At 40.9% G+C, this 19,139-nt stretch overlaps 1 protein-coding gene across 1 annotated transcript in view; it reads left to right on the top strand.

Annotated features, from left to right (window-relative positions):
* Positions 1 to 19,139, top strand: part of TRPC4AP (transient receptor potential cation channel subfamily C member 4 associated protein) — an 89,085-nt gene that overhangs the window by 24,143 nt on the left and 45,803 nt on the right. Inside the window, 2 exon segments of the mRNA XM_033186207.1 lie at positions 11,602 to 11,659; positions 14,779 to 14,834. Coding sequence (XP_033042098.1) covers positions 11,602 to 11,659; positions 14,779 to 14,834 — 114 coding nt within the window.

Raw genomic sequence — 19,139 nt, 5'->3', positions numbered from 1 at the left:
TATGTGTGTAAATATTCCTCCACCTCCACCTTAGTTTGTTTTCTCCCCACATAGAGTGATATACCATATACACGGTTACACTATCCTGTACCTTCTTTCTTCTATCTCTTTTTTTTTTTAATTAAAATTTTTAGGCCAGGCATGGTGGCTCATGCCTGTAATCCCAGCACTTTGGGAGGCCAAGGCAGGTGGATCATGAGGTCAGGAGTTCGAGACCAACCTGGCCAAGATGGTGAAACCCTGTCTCTACTAAAAATACAAAAATTAGCTGGGCGTGGTGGCGGGCGCTTGTAATCCCAGCTACTCGGGAGGCTGAGGCAGGAGAATTGCTTGAAGCCAGGAGGCTGAGGTTGCCATGAGCCAAGATCATACCACTGCACTCTAGCCTGGGTGACAGAGCAAGACTCTCTCTCAAAAAAAAAAAAAAAAAGGATTAAATGGCTAGTGTTCCCTGGTGTGATTGTGCCATAATTTATTTACCCAGGCCCCAGTTGACTGGCATTTATAATTTTTCCACACCGTTTCTCTTACAGACAAGGTTGCAGTAAAGATCTTGTACATATTTTTGTATACATGTGAGTATATACCTTTGGAACAAGAACATATGTTTTTTATTGTGTATAAATCTGAAGTTTACCTACCTAAGAAGTTTTGTCAGTTTATATCTCCAGTAACAAAGTATGAGTGTCTGTTTACCCATACCATCACCAACATATTGTGTCTATGTGTGTATTTTTATGGATGTTGTTACTGAAGTATAACCTTCATACAGAAAAGTACACCGATAAATTAAACACTTTTAAACACCACAAAATAAATTCACTTTTGCACTACCACCCAAATTAGGAAATAGAACATTACCAGTACCCAGAAGCCCCCTTCAGCAGTGTATTTTAAGTATTTACTAAGCAGATGTGAGAAAAAATGGTATTTTTCCATAGTTTTTTTAACCAGCTTTATTAAGATATGGTTCACATACCGTACATTTCACCCATTTAAAGTACACAATTCGGTGGTTCTTAGTATTACTATTTGCAAATATGTGCAGCCATCACCACAGTCAACTTTAGAGCATTTTCATCACCCCAAAAAAGAAACTCCATGTGTTTTATCTAGCACTGCCCTACCTCTGCCACCTCGTCCCCCTCTCTCCACACTAGTATACTTTTTGTCTCTATAGATTTCTCTGTTGTGGGCATTTTGTATAAATTCAGTTATATAATATGTGATCTTTTGTGACTGGCTTCTTTTCATTTAGCGTAATGATTTCTAGGTTCATCCGTATTGTAGCATGTATCAGTACTCATTTTTATGGCCAAATGATGTTTCATTGTGTGAGTATGCCACATTTCTTATTTGTTGAGAGGCATTTGGATTGCCTCTTTTTGCTATTATGAGTAACAGTGCTATAAACATTCTTGTACAGGTTCTTTGTGGACATGTTTTCATTTCTCTTGGGCATATACATACCTAGGAATAGAGTTGCTGTGTCATATGGGGTAACTCTATATTTAATTGGTTGAGGAATTGCCAGAATGTTGTCCCAGAGGCCCTACCATTTTACATTGCCACCAGCAATGTCTGAGGGTTTCAGTTTTTCTATATCCTTGACAACACGTGTTATTATCTGTCATTTTGAAAGTGTTTTAAAATTAAAAAAAAAAATTACTGAGATGGGGTCTTGCTTTGTTGCCCAGACTGGTCTCAAACTCCGGGGCTCAAACAGTCCCCCAGCCTTGGCCTCCCAAAGTGCTGGGATTACAGGCATGAGCCCCCACTCCGGCCCTGTAATGATTATAGCCATTCTAGTGAGTGTGAAGACACACCTCATTGTGGTCTTGATTTGCATTTCCCTGATGGCCAGTGATGACCATCTTTTCTTGAGTTTGTCATTTGTATATCTTCCTTGGAGAAATTACTGTCTCCTCTTCCAGTTTCTTAGTTGAGATATATCTCTTTTGAATATTATGTTGTAAGAGTTCTTTATAAATTCTCTGCATTTTTAAAAATTCATTCTGTGACTGAGATTGGATATTTTTTCTTGTGTTTATAAGTAGTTCCTTTTCTGCCAGTTGTCTGTTTTGCACCTTTTTCTATTTATTTGTCCTGTTTTTTTTTTTTTTTTTTTTGAGACAGAGTCTGGCTCTGTCTCCCAGGCTGGAGTGCAGTGGCTGGATCTCAGCTCACTGCAAGCTCCGCCTCCCGGGTTTACGCCATTCTCCTGCCTCAGCCTCCAGAGTAGCTGGGACTACAGGCGCCCGCCACCTCGCCCGGCTAGTTTTTTGTATTTTTAGTAGAGGCAGGGTCTCACCGTGTTAGCCAGAATGGTCTCGATCTCCTGACCTCGTGATCCGCCCATCTCGGCCTCCCAAAGTGCTGGGATTACAGGCTTGAGCCACCGCACCCGGCCTATTTGTCCTTTTTCTTACTGATTTGTAAGTGCTTTTGATTTTTTAAAGCCCTTTGTCATTTGTGGGTTTTTTTTCCTATTTTGAGAATTAAATTTTGACGTTATTTTAAAATTAGATATGTTTAATTTTTAGATTGTCAGATTGATCAGTCTTTTTTTTTTTTTGAGACGGAGTCTCGCTCTGTCGCCCACGCTGGAGTGCAGTGGCCGGATCTCAGCTCACTGCAAGCTCCGCCTCCCGGGTTTACGCCATTCTCCTGCCTCAGCCTCCCAAGTAGCTGGGACTACAGGCGCCCGCCACCTCGCCCGGCTAGTTTTTTGTATTTTTTAGTAGAGACGGGGTTTCGCCGTGTTAGCTAGGTTGATCTCTATCTCCTGACCACGTGATCCACCCGTCTCGGCCTCCCAAAGTGCTGGGATTACAGGCTTGAGCCACCGCGCCCGGCCAGATTGATCCGTCTTTAATGGCTTCAGAGTTTTGGTTCATACCTTTCCCACTGCTGGATTTAAACTTACATGCCTGTTCCCTTCTAATATTTTACAGTTTTTAATTGTATATGTTTAAATTTTTGCACCATTTGAAATTTGTTTTGGTGTAATGAGTGAAGGGTTCGGATCTGACTTTTCTCCCCTAGATATTTGCCCGTAACCCCATTACCTGAAGTGAACGTGAGGGAGAGGGCATTTCCGGGTATTGTGGTTAGTCTTTATCTTGATCTGTGTGGTGATTGTACAAGAATGGTGTTCAGTGTGTAAAACTGTACATGTACAATTTGTGCTCATGGCCAGGTGCAGTGACTCATGCCTGTAATCCCAGCACTTTGGGAGGCTGAAGCAGGCTGATTGCATGAGTCGAGGAGTTAGAGACCAGCCTGAGCAACATGGCAAAACTGCATCACTACTAAAAATGCAAAACATTAGCCGATTGTGGTAGCACATGCCTGCAGCCCCAGTTGCTTGGAGGGCTAGGTGGGAGGATTGGTTGAGCCTGGGAGGTTGAGGCTACAGTGAGCCAAGATCGCACCATGAACTGCAGCCTGGGTGACAAGAGCAATACCCGGTCTCAAAAAAAATTTTACTCTTTAAACAGTATCACGTTATACTTCAGTTACTAAAGTTTCCTTTTGTTTAAAGGTGCCATTTTCCACTGAAGTAAAGATTGAGTATGACATCTGTATACATGTCATCAGCCACAGCCTTTCTTCTTTAACTGCTGCTCCACATTCCCTCTCCACAGCAGTGTCGGTGGTCCTAGAGCATTTACTTACTTGACCAGCACAAGAGACCCTTTACTTTTGAATTGTTTCATCAAGAAATCTACTCAGTAAGAACTGATGTATTTATGGGAGGAAATATAATAATGTAGGTCTCTAGCCTGGTGTCTATTTTCAGTGGAAATGTGGCTCTCTAGTAGGAGCCTATCCCATCTTCGCACATCTTTGGATCAATTGTTCTTGATTTTGTGGGAGTTTTCTCTCCTGCTTTGAGTTAAGGCAGCTTCTCCAGGAATCCCAGTCATTTTATAAACATGGGCTGCTGCTTAAGTCATTATGCACCTCACTAACCTTCAGTTTGGGTGCATTTGTTAGTGAACTCTCTTGCTATCCTGCTGCTGGTAGTATTTTCCAAGCAGAGCTTGTTATTTATTCCTCTGCTAATAACTAGCAAGAACCCAAAGTAAGCCTGTCTTGGGTCATGCTGCCCAAAGCTCAGTGGGATCGCTCCTTGTCAACCTGACCCTATCTATAACATGACTGTGAAAAGTGTATCTTAGAGTATACAAAGCCGACGTGAAGTAGGTAACTAAGTGGAGTGAAGCAGACCCAGAGCAAGCTCATCTGCCTAGATTAAATGAGTATGAGGACTGTGGTGGACTAGAGAGTGTGTGCCTGCTTTTATGGGGGAAATGACTCTTCTTCTCCCATTGACTGTTTCCCTGAGAGGCTATGGGAAATCTAGATTTGTAGGTAAAAATCTTCCAGCTTTTCAGTAGTTGTGGGCCAGGTGTAAGCCGTTGCTTGGCATTCAGGAACTTTTATTCATTGACATAGTCTATCTTCCATTTGAAGTGAATTTATTTTAAATACATTCTATGCACTTGAGCATCTTACATCTTGCTTGGATGAATGTGATCTCTTTTGAGAAGAATTTATGTAGTATACTTCAGAGCTTTAAACGTTACTACTCATTTTGCCATGTTGTTTCCATTTCTGTGACTCTCCTGAAGACATAAGTCAAAATGAGATAAAGCTTGTATACCAAGACGGTTAGGTGTAACATTATTTGTAATGACTGTCTACCAGGAGAAGGTAATGGTTATTCTATTTTGCTGAATTTTATGAAGTTGTTAATATAATGTTAAAATTATAATATGGGAAAATTCATGATGAAAACAGGCTATAAAATTGTTATATACGCTATAATAATTACTCCACCTTTTCTAGTGGATGACCTTAGGTCTCTATTATACAAAGCAAAGCAAGCCTACATTCAGGGCAACTTTCATTGTTGCCCCAAGTCATGAGACATCTTGCTTTTCTCTCCTACAAGTGCAGTTGACATTAAATACAGATGTGCAGAAAGCTGAACCCAGTGCTTCTCTAGAATTGACAATCTGTGGTGTAGTAGTTTAGGATTTTTATTTTTAATCTGCTTCAAGCTAAAATAACACATCTCTTCTTAATTCAGGATGTTGAATTATAGTGTCACATTCATGCCAGGAGCAATCTCATGGCATGTGGATTTGCTTTCTAAAGATTTGTTGCTGGTGTGAGATGAACAGAGGCTTTCTCAGACCCTCAAGCTGAACTATCTAGTCTCAAAGATTTGCCTACTGGCTTTTTAATTTAAAAAATGCTATGGAATCTTCTTTCTTCATTTGGCTTGAGATGTCTTGGATATGCTGCCTCAGTATTGGCCTGTAGCTAGAAGGGGCTAAGGAAGAATTTTTTTCTTTTCGTTCTAGGGTAACTCCTAGCTTGATTTAAACAATAATAAACAGTAAGTAAAATATGTATGTACGGGATGTCTTTAAACATACGGGCTTAGTCATATTCTCAGCATATAGATTATTTTTAAATGCTTTAAGTGGAAATTTCACTTTTTTGGAAAACAAAGGTCCTCATTTTAAAAGGAAAAGGTGTTTGTCAAGGAAAATGTGAAAAACTATCTTGGGACTTGTCACCAACGTTCAACCACTGCTGAGATTCAGGAGTATTCCTTTCTAACATTTTTTTTTTTTCTGTTTATATTAACCTAGAATTTGTTTAACAGAATTTTTTTAAATAACAGCTTTTAAAACTTGTTATGATGATTTTAGAGGTAGAGTTGTACTCTGTCGCTGGCTGCAGTGCCGTGGTACAATCCTGGCTCACTGCAGCCTCGAATCCCTGGGCTCTAGTGATTCTCCTCCTGCCTCAGTCTCCCAAGTAGCTAGGACTACAGGCTCATGCCACCACACCTGGCTCATTTTAAAAAAATATTTGTTAGAGTTCTAGGGGTCTTGCTCTGTTCCTCAGGCAGTCTCCAACTCCTGGTCTCAAATGACCTTCCTGCCTCACCTTCTTGAGTAGCTGGGATTATAGGCACAAGCCACCCTGCCTGCCCAGCAATAACAGCTTTATTGAAATATAATTTACGTATCATAAAGTTAACTCTTGTAACCACCCATCAGTATTGTGCAGTGATAACCAGAACATTTTTATCATGCCAGAAAGAAATACTATGTACCAGTTAGCAGTCACTCCCCATCTGCCCTTCTCCCCAGCTCTGGCAACCATTAATCTATTTTATGTCTGTGTTATGCCTATTGTGAAATATCCATAATGTCCATAATATGCCTATTGTATCAGTCCGTTCTCACGCTGCAGTGAAGAAATACCTGAGACTGGGTAGTTTATAAAGGAAAGAGGTTTAATTGACTCACAGTTCCATATGGCCGGGGAGGCCTCAGGAAACTCACAGTCATGGCAGAAGGCAAAGGACAAGCAGGCACCTTCTTCACAGGGCAGCAGGACAGAGTGGGTGCAAGCAGGGGAAATGCCAGACACCTACAAAACCATTAGATTTTGTGAGATTCCCTCATTATCACGAGAACAGCATGGGGGAACCACCCCCATGATCCAGTTACCTCCACCTGGTCCCACCCTTGACACATGAGGATTATTACAATTCAAGGTGAGATTTGGGTGAGGACAGAGCCAAACCATATCACCTGTTATGGATATTTCATATAACAGAATCATCCACTATGTGGCTTTTTTTTTTTTTTTTTTTTTTGAGCTGGAGTCTCGCTCTGCCGCCCAGGCTGGAGTGCAGTGGCCGGATCTCAGCTCACTGCAAGCCCCGCCTCCTGGGTTTATGCCATTCTCCTGCCTCAGCCTCCCAAGTAGCTGGGACTACAGGCGCCCGCCACCTCGCCCGGCTAGTTTTTTGTATTTTTTTTTTAGTAGAGACGGGGTTTCACCATGTTAGCCAGGATGGTCTCGATCTCCTGACCTCGTGATCCGCCCATCTCGGCCTCCCAAAGTGCTGGGATTACAGGCTTGAGCCACCGCGCCCGGCCGAAACACAAAGTCTTTACTTTTGATGAAGTTCATTTTATCTTTTGTTGCTTGGGTATTGGTGTGCATCCGAGAAACCGTTTCCTAATCCAAGGTCACAAAGATTTACCTGTGTATTCTTCTGAGAATTTTATATTTTTTATCTTACATTTAGATCTTTGATCCATTTGCATTGATTTTTGTTTATCATGTGAGGCAGGGGTCCAGTTTCATTATTTTGCATGTGACTATCCAGTTGTCACAGCACCACTTACTGAAAAAACTACTTTCATTATTGAATTGTCTTGGCAACCTTGTCAAAAATCAACTGATCGTGTAGACACAGGGGTTTATTTTTGTATTTACAGATCAAGATTGTTTTGGCTGTTACGCATCTCTTGTATTTGCATGTGAATTTCAGGATCAGCTTGCCAATTTCTGCAAAGAAGCCAGCTGAGATTTTGATAGTGATTGTATTGAATTTGTAGGTCAATTTAGGGAGTATTATCATCTTAATATTAAATATTCTGATCCATGAACCACAAGATAGCTTTCCATTTTTTTTATTGTCTTTAATTTCTTTCAAAAATGTTTTGTTGTGGGCCGGGCGCGGTGGCTCAAGCCTGTAATCCCAGCACTTTGGGAGGCCGAGACGGGCGGATCACAAGGTCAGGAGATCGAGACCATCCTGGCAAACACAGTGAAACCCCGTCTCTACTAAAAATACAAAAAAAAACTAGCCGGGCGAGGTGGCGGGCGCCTGTAGTCCCAGCTACTTGGGAGGCTGAGGCAGGAGAATGGCGGGAACCCAAGAGGCGGAGCTTGCAGTGAGCTGAGATCCGGCCACTGCACTCCTGCCTGGGCGACAGAGCAAGACTCCACCTCAAAAAAAAAAAAAAAAAAGTTTTGTTGTACAAGTCTTGCACTTGTTAAACTTATTTCTAAGTGTCTTTACTGTTTTTGATGCTCTTTTAAATGGAATTGCTTTTATAATTTCAGTTTTGATTTGCTTCTTGCTACAGTTGTAGAAATACAGTTGATTTATGTATATTGATCACATATCGTGAAATCTTGCTGAACTCTTCCTTATTGGCTCTTACAGTTTTTTTAGTGGATTCCTTAGGAATTTTCTATATTCTAGATTATGACATCTGTAAATAATTAGTTTTACTTATTCCTTTCTAATTTGGGTGCCATTAATTTCTTTTTTTATTTTTCCCTAATTGCCTTAGAACACTCAGTACAATGTTAAACTGAAGTAGTGAGAGTGGACATCTTTGTCTTTTTCCTCATCTTAATGGGAAAACATTTAGTCTTCACTGTTAAGCATGATGCTAGCTGTGGGTATTTTAATAAAAGCCCTTTATCAGGCTGAAGAAGTTATCTTCTATTCCTTGTTGATTGTTTTTATCATGAAAGTGTGTTGGGTTTTTTTCAGATGCTTTTTCTGCATCTGTTGAGATGACTGTGTGGCTTTTGGCTTTTGTCCTTTATTCTATTGATATGGTTTATTATATTGATTTTCATATGTTGAACCAACCTTACATTCCTGGGATAAATTCCACTTCGTCATGGTGTATAATCCTTTTTTTTGAGACAGGGTCTCTCTGTCACCCAGGCTGGAATGCAGTGGTATGATCACAGCTCACTGCAGCTTCTCCTGGGCTCAAGCAATCCCCCCATCTCAGCCTCCTGAGTAGTTGGGACTACAGGTGCATGCTACCATGCTTGGTTAATTTTTTGTTTTAATTTTTGTAGAGACAAGGTCTCACTATGTTGCCCAGGCTGGTCTCATACTCTTGGGCTTAAGTAATCCTCCTGCCTTGACCTCTCAGAGTGCTGGGATTACAGGTGTAAGCCACCATGCGTGGACTATAATCCTTTTTATATGTGTCTGGATTTTGTTTGCTAGGGTTTTCAGAATTTTTGTGTATATATGCATAAGAGATACTCATCTGTATTTTTCTTGTGATGTCTTTGGTATTGGTATCAGGGTAATACTGGCCTCAAAGAGTGAGTTGGGAAATGTTTCCTCCTCTTCTGTTTTTTGGAAGAGTTTGGGAAGAACTGGTGATTCTTTTTTTTTTTTTTTTTTTTTTTTTGAGACGGAGTCTCGCTCTGTCGCCCAGGCTGGAGTGCAGTGGCCGGATCTCAGCTCACTGCAAGCTCCGCCTCCCGGGTTTACGCCATTCTCTCGCCTCAGCCTCCCGAGTAGCTGGGACTACAGGCGCCCGCCATCTCGCCCGGCTAATTTTTTGTATTTTTTTAGTAGAGACGGGGTTTCACCGTGTTAGCCAGGATGGTCTCGATCTCCTGACCTCGTGATCCGCCCGTCTCGGCCTCCCAAAGTGCTGGGATTACAGGCTTGAGCCACCGCGCCCGGCAGAACTGGTGATTCTTTAAATGTCTTGTATTGTCCACCAGTGGAGGCATCATGTCCAGGGTTTTTCTTTATGGGTAGTTTTTTGCTGTTGTTGTTGTTGTTTTGTTTTTTTTAATCACTAGGTCAGTCTCTTTACTTGCTCTAGGGCTATTCAGATATTCTGTTTCTTCTTCTTCTTTATTTTTTTTAAACAGATGGAGTCTCGCCCTTCCATCCAGGCTGGAGTACATTGGCATGATCATAGCTCACTGCAGCCTCAATCTTCTGGGGTCAATTAATCCTCCTGCCTCAGTCTCCTGAGTAGCTGGAACTGTAGGCATACCACCACAGCCAGCTAATTTATTTTATTTGTAGAGACATGGGTTCTTGCTATGTTGGCCAGGGTGATCTCAATCTTCTGGCTTCAATCAGTCCTTCCACCTCAGCCACCCAAAGTGTTGGGATTACAGGCAGGAACAACCATGCTCAGCCTCTGTTTCTTCTTAAGTCAGTTTTTATAGTTTTATGTCTTTCTAGGAATGTGTCCATTTCGTTTAGGTTATCTAATTTGTTGGCGTACAGTTGTTCATAATAGTTCCTTATAATGACTTTTGTTGCCGTAAGGTTGGGGGTAATGCCCTCTCCTTTATTTCTGAGTATAGTAATCTGTATTCTCTCTCCTTTTTTCTTGGTCGGTCTAGCTAAGAATTTGCCAGTCTTTTTAAAGAGCCAGCTTTTGGTTTTGTTCATTTTCTGTTATTTTCTGTTCTGTGTTTCATTTGTTTCAACTCTTATTCTCCCTTTTGCTTGCTTTGGATTTAGTCTGCTCTTTTTCCAGTGTCTTAAGGCAGATTAGGTTATTGATTAGAAACAATTTTATTTGGCTGGGTGCAGTGGCTCACGCCTGTAATCCCAGCACTTTGGGAGGCCAAGGTGGGCGGATCACCTGAGGTCAAGAGTTCGAGACCAGCCTGGCCAATATGGCAAAACCTCGTCTCTACTAAAAATACACAACGTAGCCAGGATTGGTGGTGGGCACCTGTAATTCCTTTTGCTCTGGAGGCTGAGGCAGGGTAATCGCTTGAACCCAGGAGGAGGAGGTTGCAGTGAGCCAAGATCGGGCTATTGCACTCCAGCCTGGGAGACAGAGAAGGACTGTCTCAAAAAAAAAAAAAAAAAAGAATTTTCGTTTAATGTAGGCATTTACAGCTATAAATTTTCCTCTGAGCACTCCATTAGCTACATCGTAAATTTTGGTGTCTTCATCCATCTTGGATACTTTATACTTCCCCTTATGATTTCTTCTTTGGCCCATTATTATTTAGGATGGGTTTTTAAAATTATCCACATAATTCATGAATTTCCCAAATTTCTTTTTGATTTCATTCCATTGTGGCCAGACAACATACTGTATATGATTTCAGTGCTTTTAAATTTATTGAGGCTTGGTTAGTGGCCTGAAATATGATCTGTCCTGGAGAATGTTTCATATGCACTTGAGTAGAATGTATATTCTGTTCCAGCTGCATGGAGTGTTCTGTAGATGTCTGTTACAATGTATGTGTTCATTGTGTTCAAGTCTTCTAGTTCTTTGCTAATCTGCCTAGTTGTCTATTACTGAAAGCAGAGTTATTAAAGTGTCCAACTTTTATTTTTGAATTATCTCTTTGCTTCATTTCTGCCAGCTTTTGGATCATGTATTTTTGGGCTCTGTTGTTAGGTACATATATGTTTGTAGTTGTATCTTTCTAATGGATCGACCCTTTTATCAACTATCCTTTCTCTCCGTAGAATGAATTTTTAAATTCATGCTTATTTTAAACAGTTTGTGCAAAATTGTATTAAAAGTATGTAAAATAAAAAATACATGCATACCCAACCCTGTAGAAATCAGTGTTAACAATTTATGGTGTATCTTCTGAGACCTTTTTAAATAAACTTACACTTACAAATGTGCTTTAAACAGAAGAATCATAGTAATAATGTTCTGCAGCTTTTCAGAAATTAAAGCCACATTAGATCACAGAGATTATCTACTCTAAAATACTTCTTTTCAAAAATGAGAAAACTGAGGCCCAGAGAAGGGCAAGTAGGTGGCCAAGCTGGGACTAGAACCTGGGTGTCCTGACTTGCTGCAGTGTTCCTTTTACTGAACCTTACTGCCTCCTGGAACAAAAGGGTCTTGTCATACTGTGACAGATATATGGGCAATGAATGGTTATGGCAAAATCATTTTATAAGTTATGCTTTGAATTAATTTTGAAGATTTTATCTAATTTTTTTTATAGCTTCTTGTAGAAATTCTTATGAGGCCTACGATCTCTATCCGGGGACAGAAACTGAAAAGTAAGTATACCTGTTAGCTGCTGGTCCTTGTTTTCCAACCTGTCAATATGGTGGCAGTTCCCAGCAGCTGCCTTCTTCCTTCCCTTCCTGACTCTTAATACTGAGGACATGTCTTACCTTCAGCTACAGATTGCTGTCTCCTCCCCCAGCTAAGCAACTATCTTTATTCATTCTGTACTGCATAGAAATTCAGATCTGGGTTAAAAGAATACATCTTTGTACTTTTGATAGTCCTGTGGTCCACCTTCTATGTTTCCTTGGGAAATCCTTATTTCTCATATATAACTAGCTGAGAGAGTAAGCAATAACCTGGTAAGATCACTCTGTTTTATTTTTTAAAAACCTATTTTTTGTTAGAAAGGTGATATATGCTCTTTGTAAAAAGTTCAGTCATTACTAGAGTGTGAATGGTAAGAAGTCAGAGTGTTTTGGCATGCACTATTTCTTAAGCTGAGTGGTAGATATATGGGTAATATTCTATTACTATTTTTCATGACTTACACATGTTACAAATATTCTTTTCAGGTATACATTTTTTTTTTTTTTTTTGAGACAGAATCTGGCTCTATTGCCCAGGCTGGAGTGCAGTGGCATGATCTTGGCTCACTGCAACCTCCACCTCCCGAGCTCGAGTGATTTTCCTGCCTCAGCCTCTCAAGTAGCTGGGATTACAGGCGTCCGCCACCATACCCGGCTAATTTTTGTATTTTTTTTTTTTAGTAGAGATGGGGATTCACCATGTTGGCCAGGCTGATCTCGAACTCCTGACCTTAAGTGATCTGCCCACCTCAGCCTCCCAAGTGCTGGGATTACAGGCATGAGCCACCACACCCAGCTTCAGTATTTAATTTAAAATAAAAAAGCGAATGCACTTTACTCTGGCATTAAAAGCCAGAGATGACTTCAGTTAATGTTTGGTGAATGCCCTCCTACCAGCTTTGCATTTTTTTAATTTAAAAGATTTTTTTTTTTTAACCCCTAACCTGTTAGGGGTCCTGTATACTATATAAGGCCTCATTTGTGCATGCAGTAGTGGTTAAGGGGATTTATATTCATTTTTAATGTCTCAGCTCTGTATTCTGTCTAACTTGATCTTTCATGTTCTCTATCTACTCTTATAGCAAGTAGCATATTGTAATTATTTGTTGGTGCACTTGTTTAGTCTGTCTTCCTCCCACTAGATGTATAGGTTCCATGAGGGCTGAGACTTTTTTTTCCCTCACCACTGTATCTGCTCTAGAGTTGATGCTGAATAATACTTGATGAATGAGTGAATCCTAATTCCTTTTAAAAATGGAGGATCTAGAAATAGATACATAGTGAGACATACAGAACAGTGTTTTACCCTGCTCTGAAGTTGTTAAATAAATCAATCACAGAGCCCCAGTAGGTTGAAAGGTGGTGATAAGGGATGCAGAGCATCTGCATTGTCTCAGGATTATGTAAGGCAACCCGTCTAGTCAGGCTAGCTTAGTGGGGCTGCCCATTGGGATCTGAGGAGACCTAGCATTTTAACATTCCTGGCAGCTTAGGAGCAAATGGAAACAGTTTTTAAAAATAGAAGCAGTACCAAATAAAACACTTTGTCCATGGTTCATACTCAGTTTCATCATCTCTTGGTTTTGGGCTCATGAAAATTAAGTTTCTTTTTTATGCTGCTTTCCTGTTCCTGCTCACAGGGAAGTAGTAGGTTCTTTATTAGCATTAGTAATAGATCAGACATTAAAAGCCATTTGCCCAATACAGATAACAGCAATAAAAAAACTAAATGCTCGGTTAGTGAGTCTGATAAAAATGGTATATTTGTTTGCTGCTAGTAGAACTTTCTTTTTTTTTTTTTGAGACGGAGTCTCGCTCTGCCGCCCAGGCTGGAGTGCAGTGGCCGGATCTCAGCTCACTGCAAGCTCCACCTCCCGGGTTTACACCATTCTCCTGCCTCAGCCTCCCAAGTAGCTGGGACTACAGGCGCCCGCCACGTCGCCTGGCTAGTTTTTTTGTATTTTTTTTTTAGTAGAGACGGGGTTTCACCATGTTAGCCAGGATGGTCTCGATCTCCTGACCTTGTGATCCGCCCTTCTCGGCCTCCCAAAGTGCTTGGATTATAGGCTTGAGCCACCGCGCCCGGCCACTAGTAGAACTTTCCATGGAAATTTATAACAAGAGCAATTGAGATGCTTATACTTTTAACTTTTAGCCAGGCGTGATGCACGCGCATGCAGTCCTAGCCACTCGGGAGGGCAAGGAGGGAGAATTGCTTGAGCCTAGGAGTTCGAGACTACAGTGAGCTGTGATCATGCCCCTGAGTGACAGAGTAAGACCTCATCTTTAAAAAACCAAAACAGGCTGGGCGCGGTGGCTCAAGCCTGTAATCCCAGCACTTTGGGAGGCCGAGACGGGCGGATCACGAGGTCAGGAGATCGAGACCATCCTGGCTAACCCGGTGAAACCCCGTCTCTACTAAAAAATACAAAAAACTAGCCGGGCGAGGTGGCGGGCGCCTGTAGTCCCAGCTACTCCGGAGGCTGAGGCAGGAGAACGGCGTAAACCCGGGAGGCGGAGCTTGCATTGAGCTGAGATCCGGCCACTGCACTCCAGCCTGGGCGACAGAGCGAGACTCCGTCTCAAAAAAAAAACCAAAACAAATGAACAGAAAAAAATGCTTATACTTTAGATTCTAGTAGTTCTGCTTTTGAAAATATATCTTGAGGAACCAGTTTAATACAAGTATTAAAAGGATACACATATATATTAAGTTGCTTATTTGTGGTCTATTTAAATAGCCAAAAAAAAAACCCCAAATCCTAGATGTATCCTAAGCAAGACGTTAAGGGAAAATGGCTTTATTAAATGATGGCACAACAACAGGTTGAAATTATGAAGACTTTGGGGCATAATAAGAAAATAGCTGCTGTATCAAACCAAAAGCAATATGCAAATGGGCTTATAGATTCTGATGGACACTATGAAAATCTTTGGTAGACAGGGACTGGAAGGAGTATATTAAAAGAAAAATCATCATCTTGGAGGGGGTTATAACAGTTCTTATGCTGAAAAAAAATGTAACCGTTGTACTATCTTTTCGATGAGAAAATAACCAGTCATTACCCTTTAACTTTCAGTAAGTGATGAAATGTCCAAGGACTGCTTGAGTATCCTGTATAATACCTGTGTCTGTGTAAGTACCCCTGCCATTAGGGCTCCGCGTATCTCGCTACCAGATCTGCAGGGTTAAGATGGGAATATTCGGGTGGGCTGGCAGATGTGAGTGCTGTCTTCAGACAGTGGGGGAATCGGGCTTATTTTATGTGTGCCTGAAAATCAAGACTAACTGGTAGAAATTATAGGGAGGCAGAATTTTGTAGCAGTTGTTAAGAGCCAGAACTGCCGCAGTAGGTAGTAAACTCCTTTGGCCTTGGAGCTTGGAGCTGTCTGAGTAGAAACTGAACCCTTGTCAAAAGATGACAAGCTTTGGCAGACTGTGACCTTTAAGACTCATTTTAACTCCATTATGCCTATTTCTTCATTTTCCTTGTTAGAAAACAAAATGAGAACCAGAAGCCCCCCCCCCCCCCGCAATATATTGAGCAGGACTCTCTACTAGGTTGACCATTGAGCCAGGAAGAATGGGGAATAAAGGAAGCAATTTGGTAGAAACAAAAGAAGATGGCACTTAGTGTTAGGACCTGATTTTGTGTTCTGGCCCTTGGCTTAGTACACCTCCCAAGCCGTAGTTTCTTACCAATAGAGTGCAGTTAGCAGTCATATTAACATCATAGGTTTATTGTGAGAACTGAGATAGCAGATGTGAAAACACTTTGTAAAACAATATATAATTGTTAGTTTTTATAAGACACAGTACCTTTTAGAAACTTATGATAAACTATGTAAACCGTGAATCATAATACATGGCAGAATGAGACGAGTGTTACAGATGTGAACCCTGTATGCTGTGGAAATAGAAACATTGAGCTCCATTTCATTTCTTGCCTCATTCAAAATGAGATTTCTGGCATCTTGTGGGTGTATGCAAAATCTACCAAGATCACGAACTTAGAAGTAGGTAAGAAAGAAGAAGATAAATAAAACAAGGGTGGGGCCATAACATATAGCCAGGAATTGGGCTGATATAAAAATGAAGACCATAAAATCATCTGTATTATGGATGGGCACAAATTTGGCTTCAAGCTTCTTAGTAGCCAACACAAATAGAGGACTATGTTTGAACACTTATATAATTCAGCATGTATAGTAGTGCTGTAAAATTGAAATATAATGCAAGTCACTTGGTTTATTTTAAATTTCCTTGTAGCCACATTTTTTTAAAGAAAAAAGTAGGAAGAAATAGTGAAGCTAATTTTAATGATAAATTCTATTTAACACAGTGTATCAAGAATATTGTCATTCTAACATGTAATAAGTATAATTATTAATGAGATATTTACTTTTTTTGGTATTAAGCTCTCAAAATCCAATGTTTTTGTTTTTGTTTTTTTTTTCCTTCTCATTTGAACACCAGGGCACATCTCAGTTTGGCCTGGCCACCTTTCAAGTGCTCAGTAGCCATGTATAGCTAATGACAGAGATAGGCACAGGGAGATCTATAAGATAAAAAGCAAATTTTTCAGGAATTGCACAATTCTTGCAACTAAGGCCAAAAAGAAATTGTCCTTATAGAAGAATACAGTGTATAAAATAATGATTCTATCATTGGCAACTTCCATATAGTCACTAGTTTTATGAGGCTGTTTTAAAATCATGATACCTATTGTTAATCAGTGACATTCCAATAAAACAGTTAAGTTAAAAAAAATGTATGAAGAGAAGTTGATTAATGGGTACAAGTATATGGGTTGATAAATAAGACCTAGTGTTAGGATAAATCAGTAAGGGTGACTTAGTTTATAATAATCTGTTTTACGTTTCAAAATAGCTAGAAGAGAATTTGAATGGTTCTTAACATAAAAGACAAGTATTTAAGCTGATGGCTATCCCAAGTACATTGATTTGATCTTTATAAATTATATGAATGTATTAAATTATATGCTTCCTGAAATTATGTACCTTTATTATATATCAACTAAAAGTATTTTTAAATAAAATTTTAAAAAAATTTTAAGCAACATGGGATGATATGGTCCAATTATGTGCTATCTGGCTGAATTCCACATTACATAGAGAAATTGGGGCTCTTAGGATTTCAAACACCAATGCCTCCAGGGATCAGGCAGAAAACAGGAAATATTTGGACTTGCTGGTGTTGGAGAGGGGACTTGTGTAAACTGTGACTCAAGTGGAGCAAGTGTGTCCTGTCTAAAGATGTTTGAATTCAGAAGTTTAAAAAGTACTGTTGCCGGGCGCAGTGGCTCAAGCCTGTAATTCCAGCACTTTGGGAGGCCGAGACGGACGGATCACGAGGTCAGGAGATCGAGACCATCCTGGCTAACACGGTGAAACCCCGTCTCTACTAAAATACAAAAAACTAGCCGGGCGAGGTGGCGGACACCTATAGTCCCAGCTACTCGGGAGGCTGAGGCAGGAGAATGGCGTGAACCCGGGAGGTGGAGCTTGCAGTGAGCTGAGATCCGGCCACTACACTCCAGCCTAGGCGACAGAGCGAGACTCTGTCTCAAAAAAAAAAAAAAAAAGTACTGTTGACTGGGCATGGTGGCTCTCACCTGTAATCCCAGCAATTTGGGAGGCTGAGGTGGGTGGATCACCTGAGGTCAGGAGTTCCAGACCACCCTGGCCAACATGGTGAAACCCCGTCTGTACTAAAAACACAAAAATTAGCTGGGCGTGGTGGTGCATGCCTATAGTCCCAGCTACCCGGGAGGCTGAGGCAGGAGAATCACTTGAACCCAGGAGTCAGAGGTTGCAGTGAGCTGAGATCGTACCACTCCACTCCAGCCTGGGTGACAAAGTGAGACTCTCTTAAAAAATAAAATATAAAAAACAAACAGTATTGCTCGTCAGAAAAAGCTTGGCCTACCGAATGCTAGTTTGTAGCCCCTTGTTTAGATACTTGACAAATACTAGGTCAAGAGCTTATGATTAGGCTGCGCACAGTGGCTCACACCTATAATCTCAACACTTTGATAGCCCGAGGCAGGAGGATCATGTGTGTCCAGGAGTTCAAGACCAGCGTGGGCAACAAAGTGAGAACCTGTCTCTACAAAAAAAGAAAAAACTGGCGGGACGTGGTGTTGTATACCTATAGTCCCAGCTCCTCTGGAGGCTAAGGTGGAAGGATTGCCTGAGCCTGAGAGGTCAGGGCTGCAGTGAGCCATGATTGTGCCAGTGCACTCACTCAGCCTGGGCTATAGAGTGAGACTCTGTCTTTAAAAAAAAAAACAAAACAAAACCTATGATGAATATTATATGGAAAAAACTCTCCCCAGTAGTTGCATACAACATTTTATATATCGTTTTAGTGCTTTTTGGCCTCAGTTAAGAACTTGTGATGTAGAGGAAAGGAAGGATTGTGATGGCATTTTGGGTGGCCAGTCTTGACCTAGGAAGGCTTTCCAAGAGGAGTCATTTTAGCTAGTCTGTAAAAGGAGTAGCACTTGGATAAATTGAAGAGAGGAGAAAGGTGGGTAGTGAAGGGTAGCTAGTTAGAACAGCAGGATTGTGTATTTGACAGCCTGGAGATAGAGAGAAAGTGATAAATTTATTTCTTTTTGTTCTGTTTCTTTGGATCTTCCAGAACTTTTGCTTGTCTGAGTAAAACTAGAGTCAGTCCTGTTTCACATCTCGTAGCTGGTGTAGGTACTGTATGTAGTTTGGGAATACAACCTTTTTTTCTCTCTCTCTCTCTTTTTTTTTTTTTTAATGTGTCAGTGCTACAACTGAAGAACAGAGATGTATCAATACAGACTGAGATTGCTTTCTTTAGTGTTCTATTTAATGGGATCGTTGAAGATGTATATACTTGGCACATCTTTATTGATGCCTTCACTTTGAAAATTAAATCGGCCAGGTGTGGTGGTGCACGCCTGTAGTCCCAGTGATTCAGGAGGCTGAGGTGGGGGGATCTGGCAATTCGGGAGGCTGAGGTGGAGGGCTCGCTTGAGCCCAGGTGATTGAGGCTGCAGTGAGCTATATTCGTACTTGTGAATAGTCATGGCCTCAGCCTGGGCAACAGAGTGAGACCCTGTCTCTAAAATTGAAAGAAAATTAAATTTGCTGTGGCATATCTCATTTCACTGATTCTGAAATGCTTCCTAACTTGGGGTTCCCATTTACCAAACTGTGCGTGTCTGTACACTTGATTATACTTTTTAAGGAGAGGTCAAGTTTATTGCAGTAAGCCTTGGAATTTTTTCAGTTTAGAGGCTGAAAAAAAAAAAGAAAGAAATATTAAAGCCACTAAGCTCTAGTTGCCTTAAGGCAGTAGGGTGGGAGGTGTGTGTATGTAAGCTAGCAGTATTGCAGTTTCTTTATTTTTAGAGAGAACGTTTCACTCTGTCCCCATGCTGGA

Source organism: Trachypithecus francoisi, unplaced genomic scaffold, assembly GCF_009764315.1.
Source record: "Trachypithecus francoisi isolate TF-2019V2 unplaced genomic scaffold, Tfra_2.0 Lachesis_group21, whole genome shotgun sequence".
Lineage (NCBI taxonomy): Eukaryota > Metazoa > Chordata > Mammalia > Primates > Cercopithecidae > Trachypithecus > Trachypithecus francoisi.
Note: the sequence above shows the minus strand (reverse complement) of the source record. Positions and strands in the feature narration are given on the sequence as shown.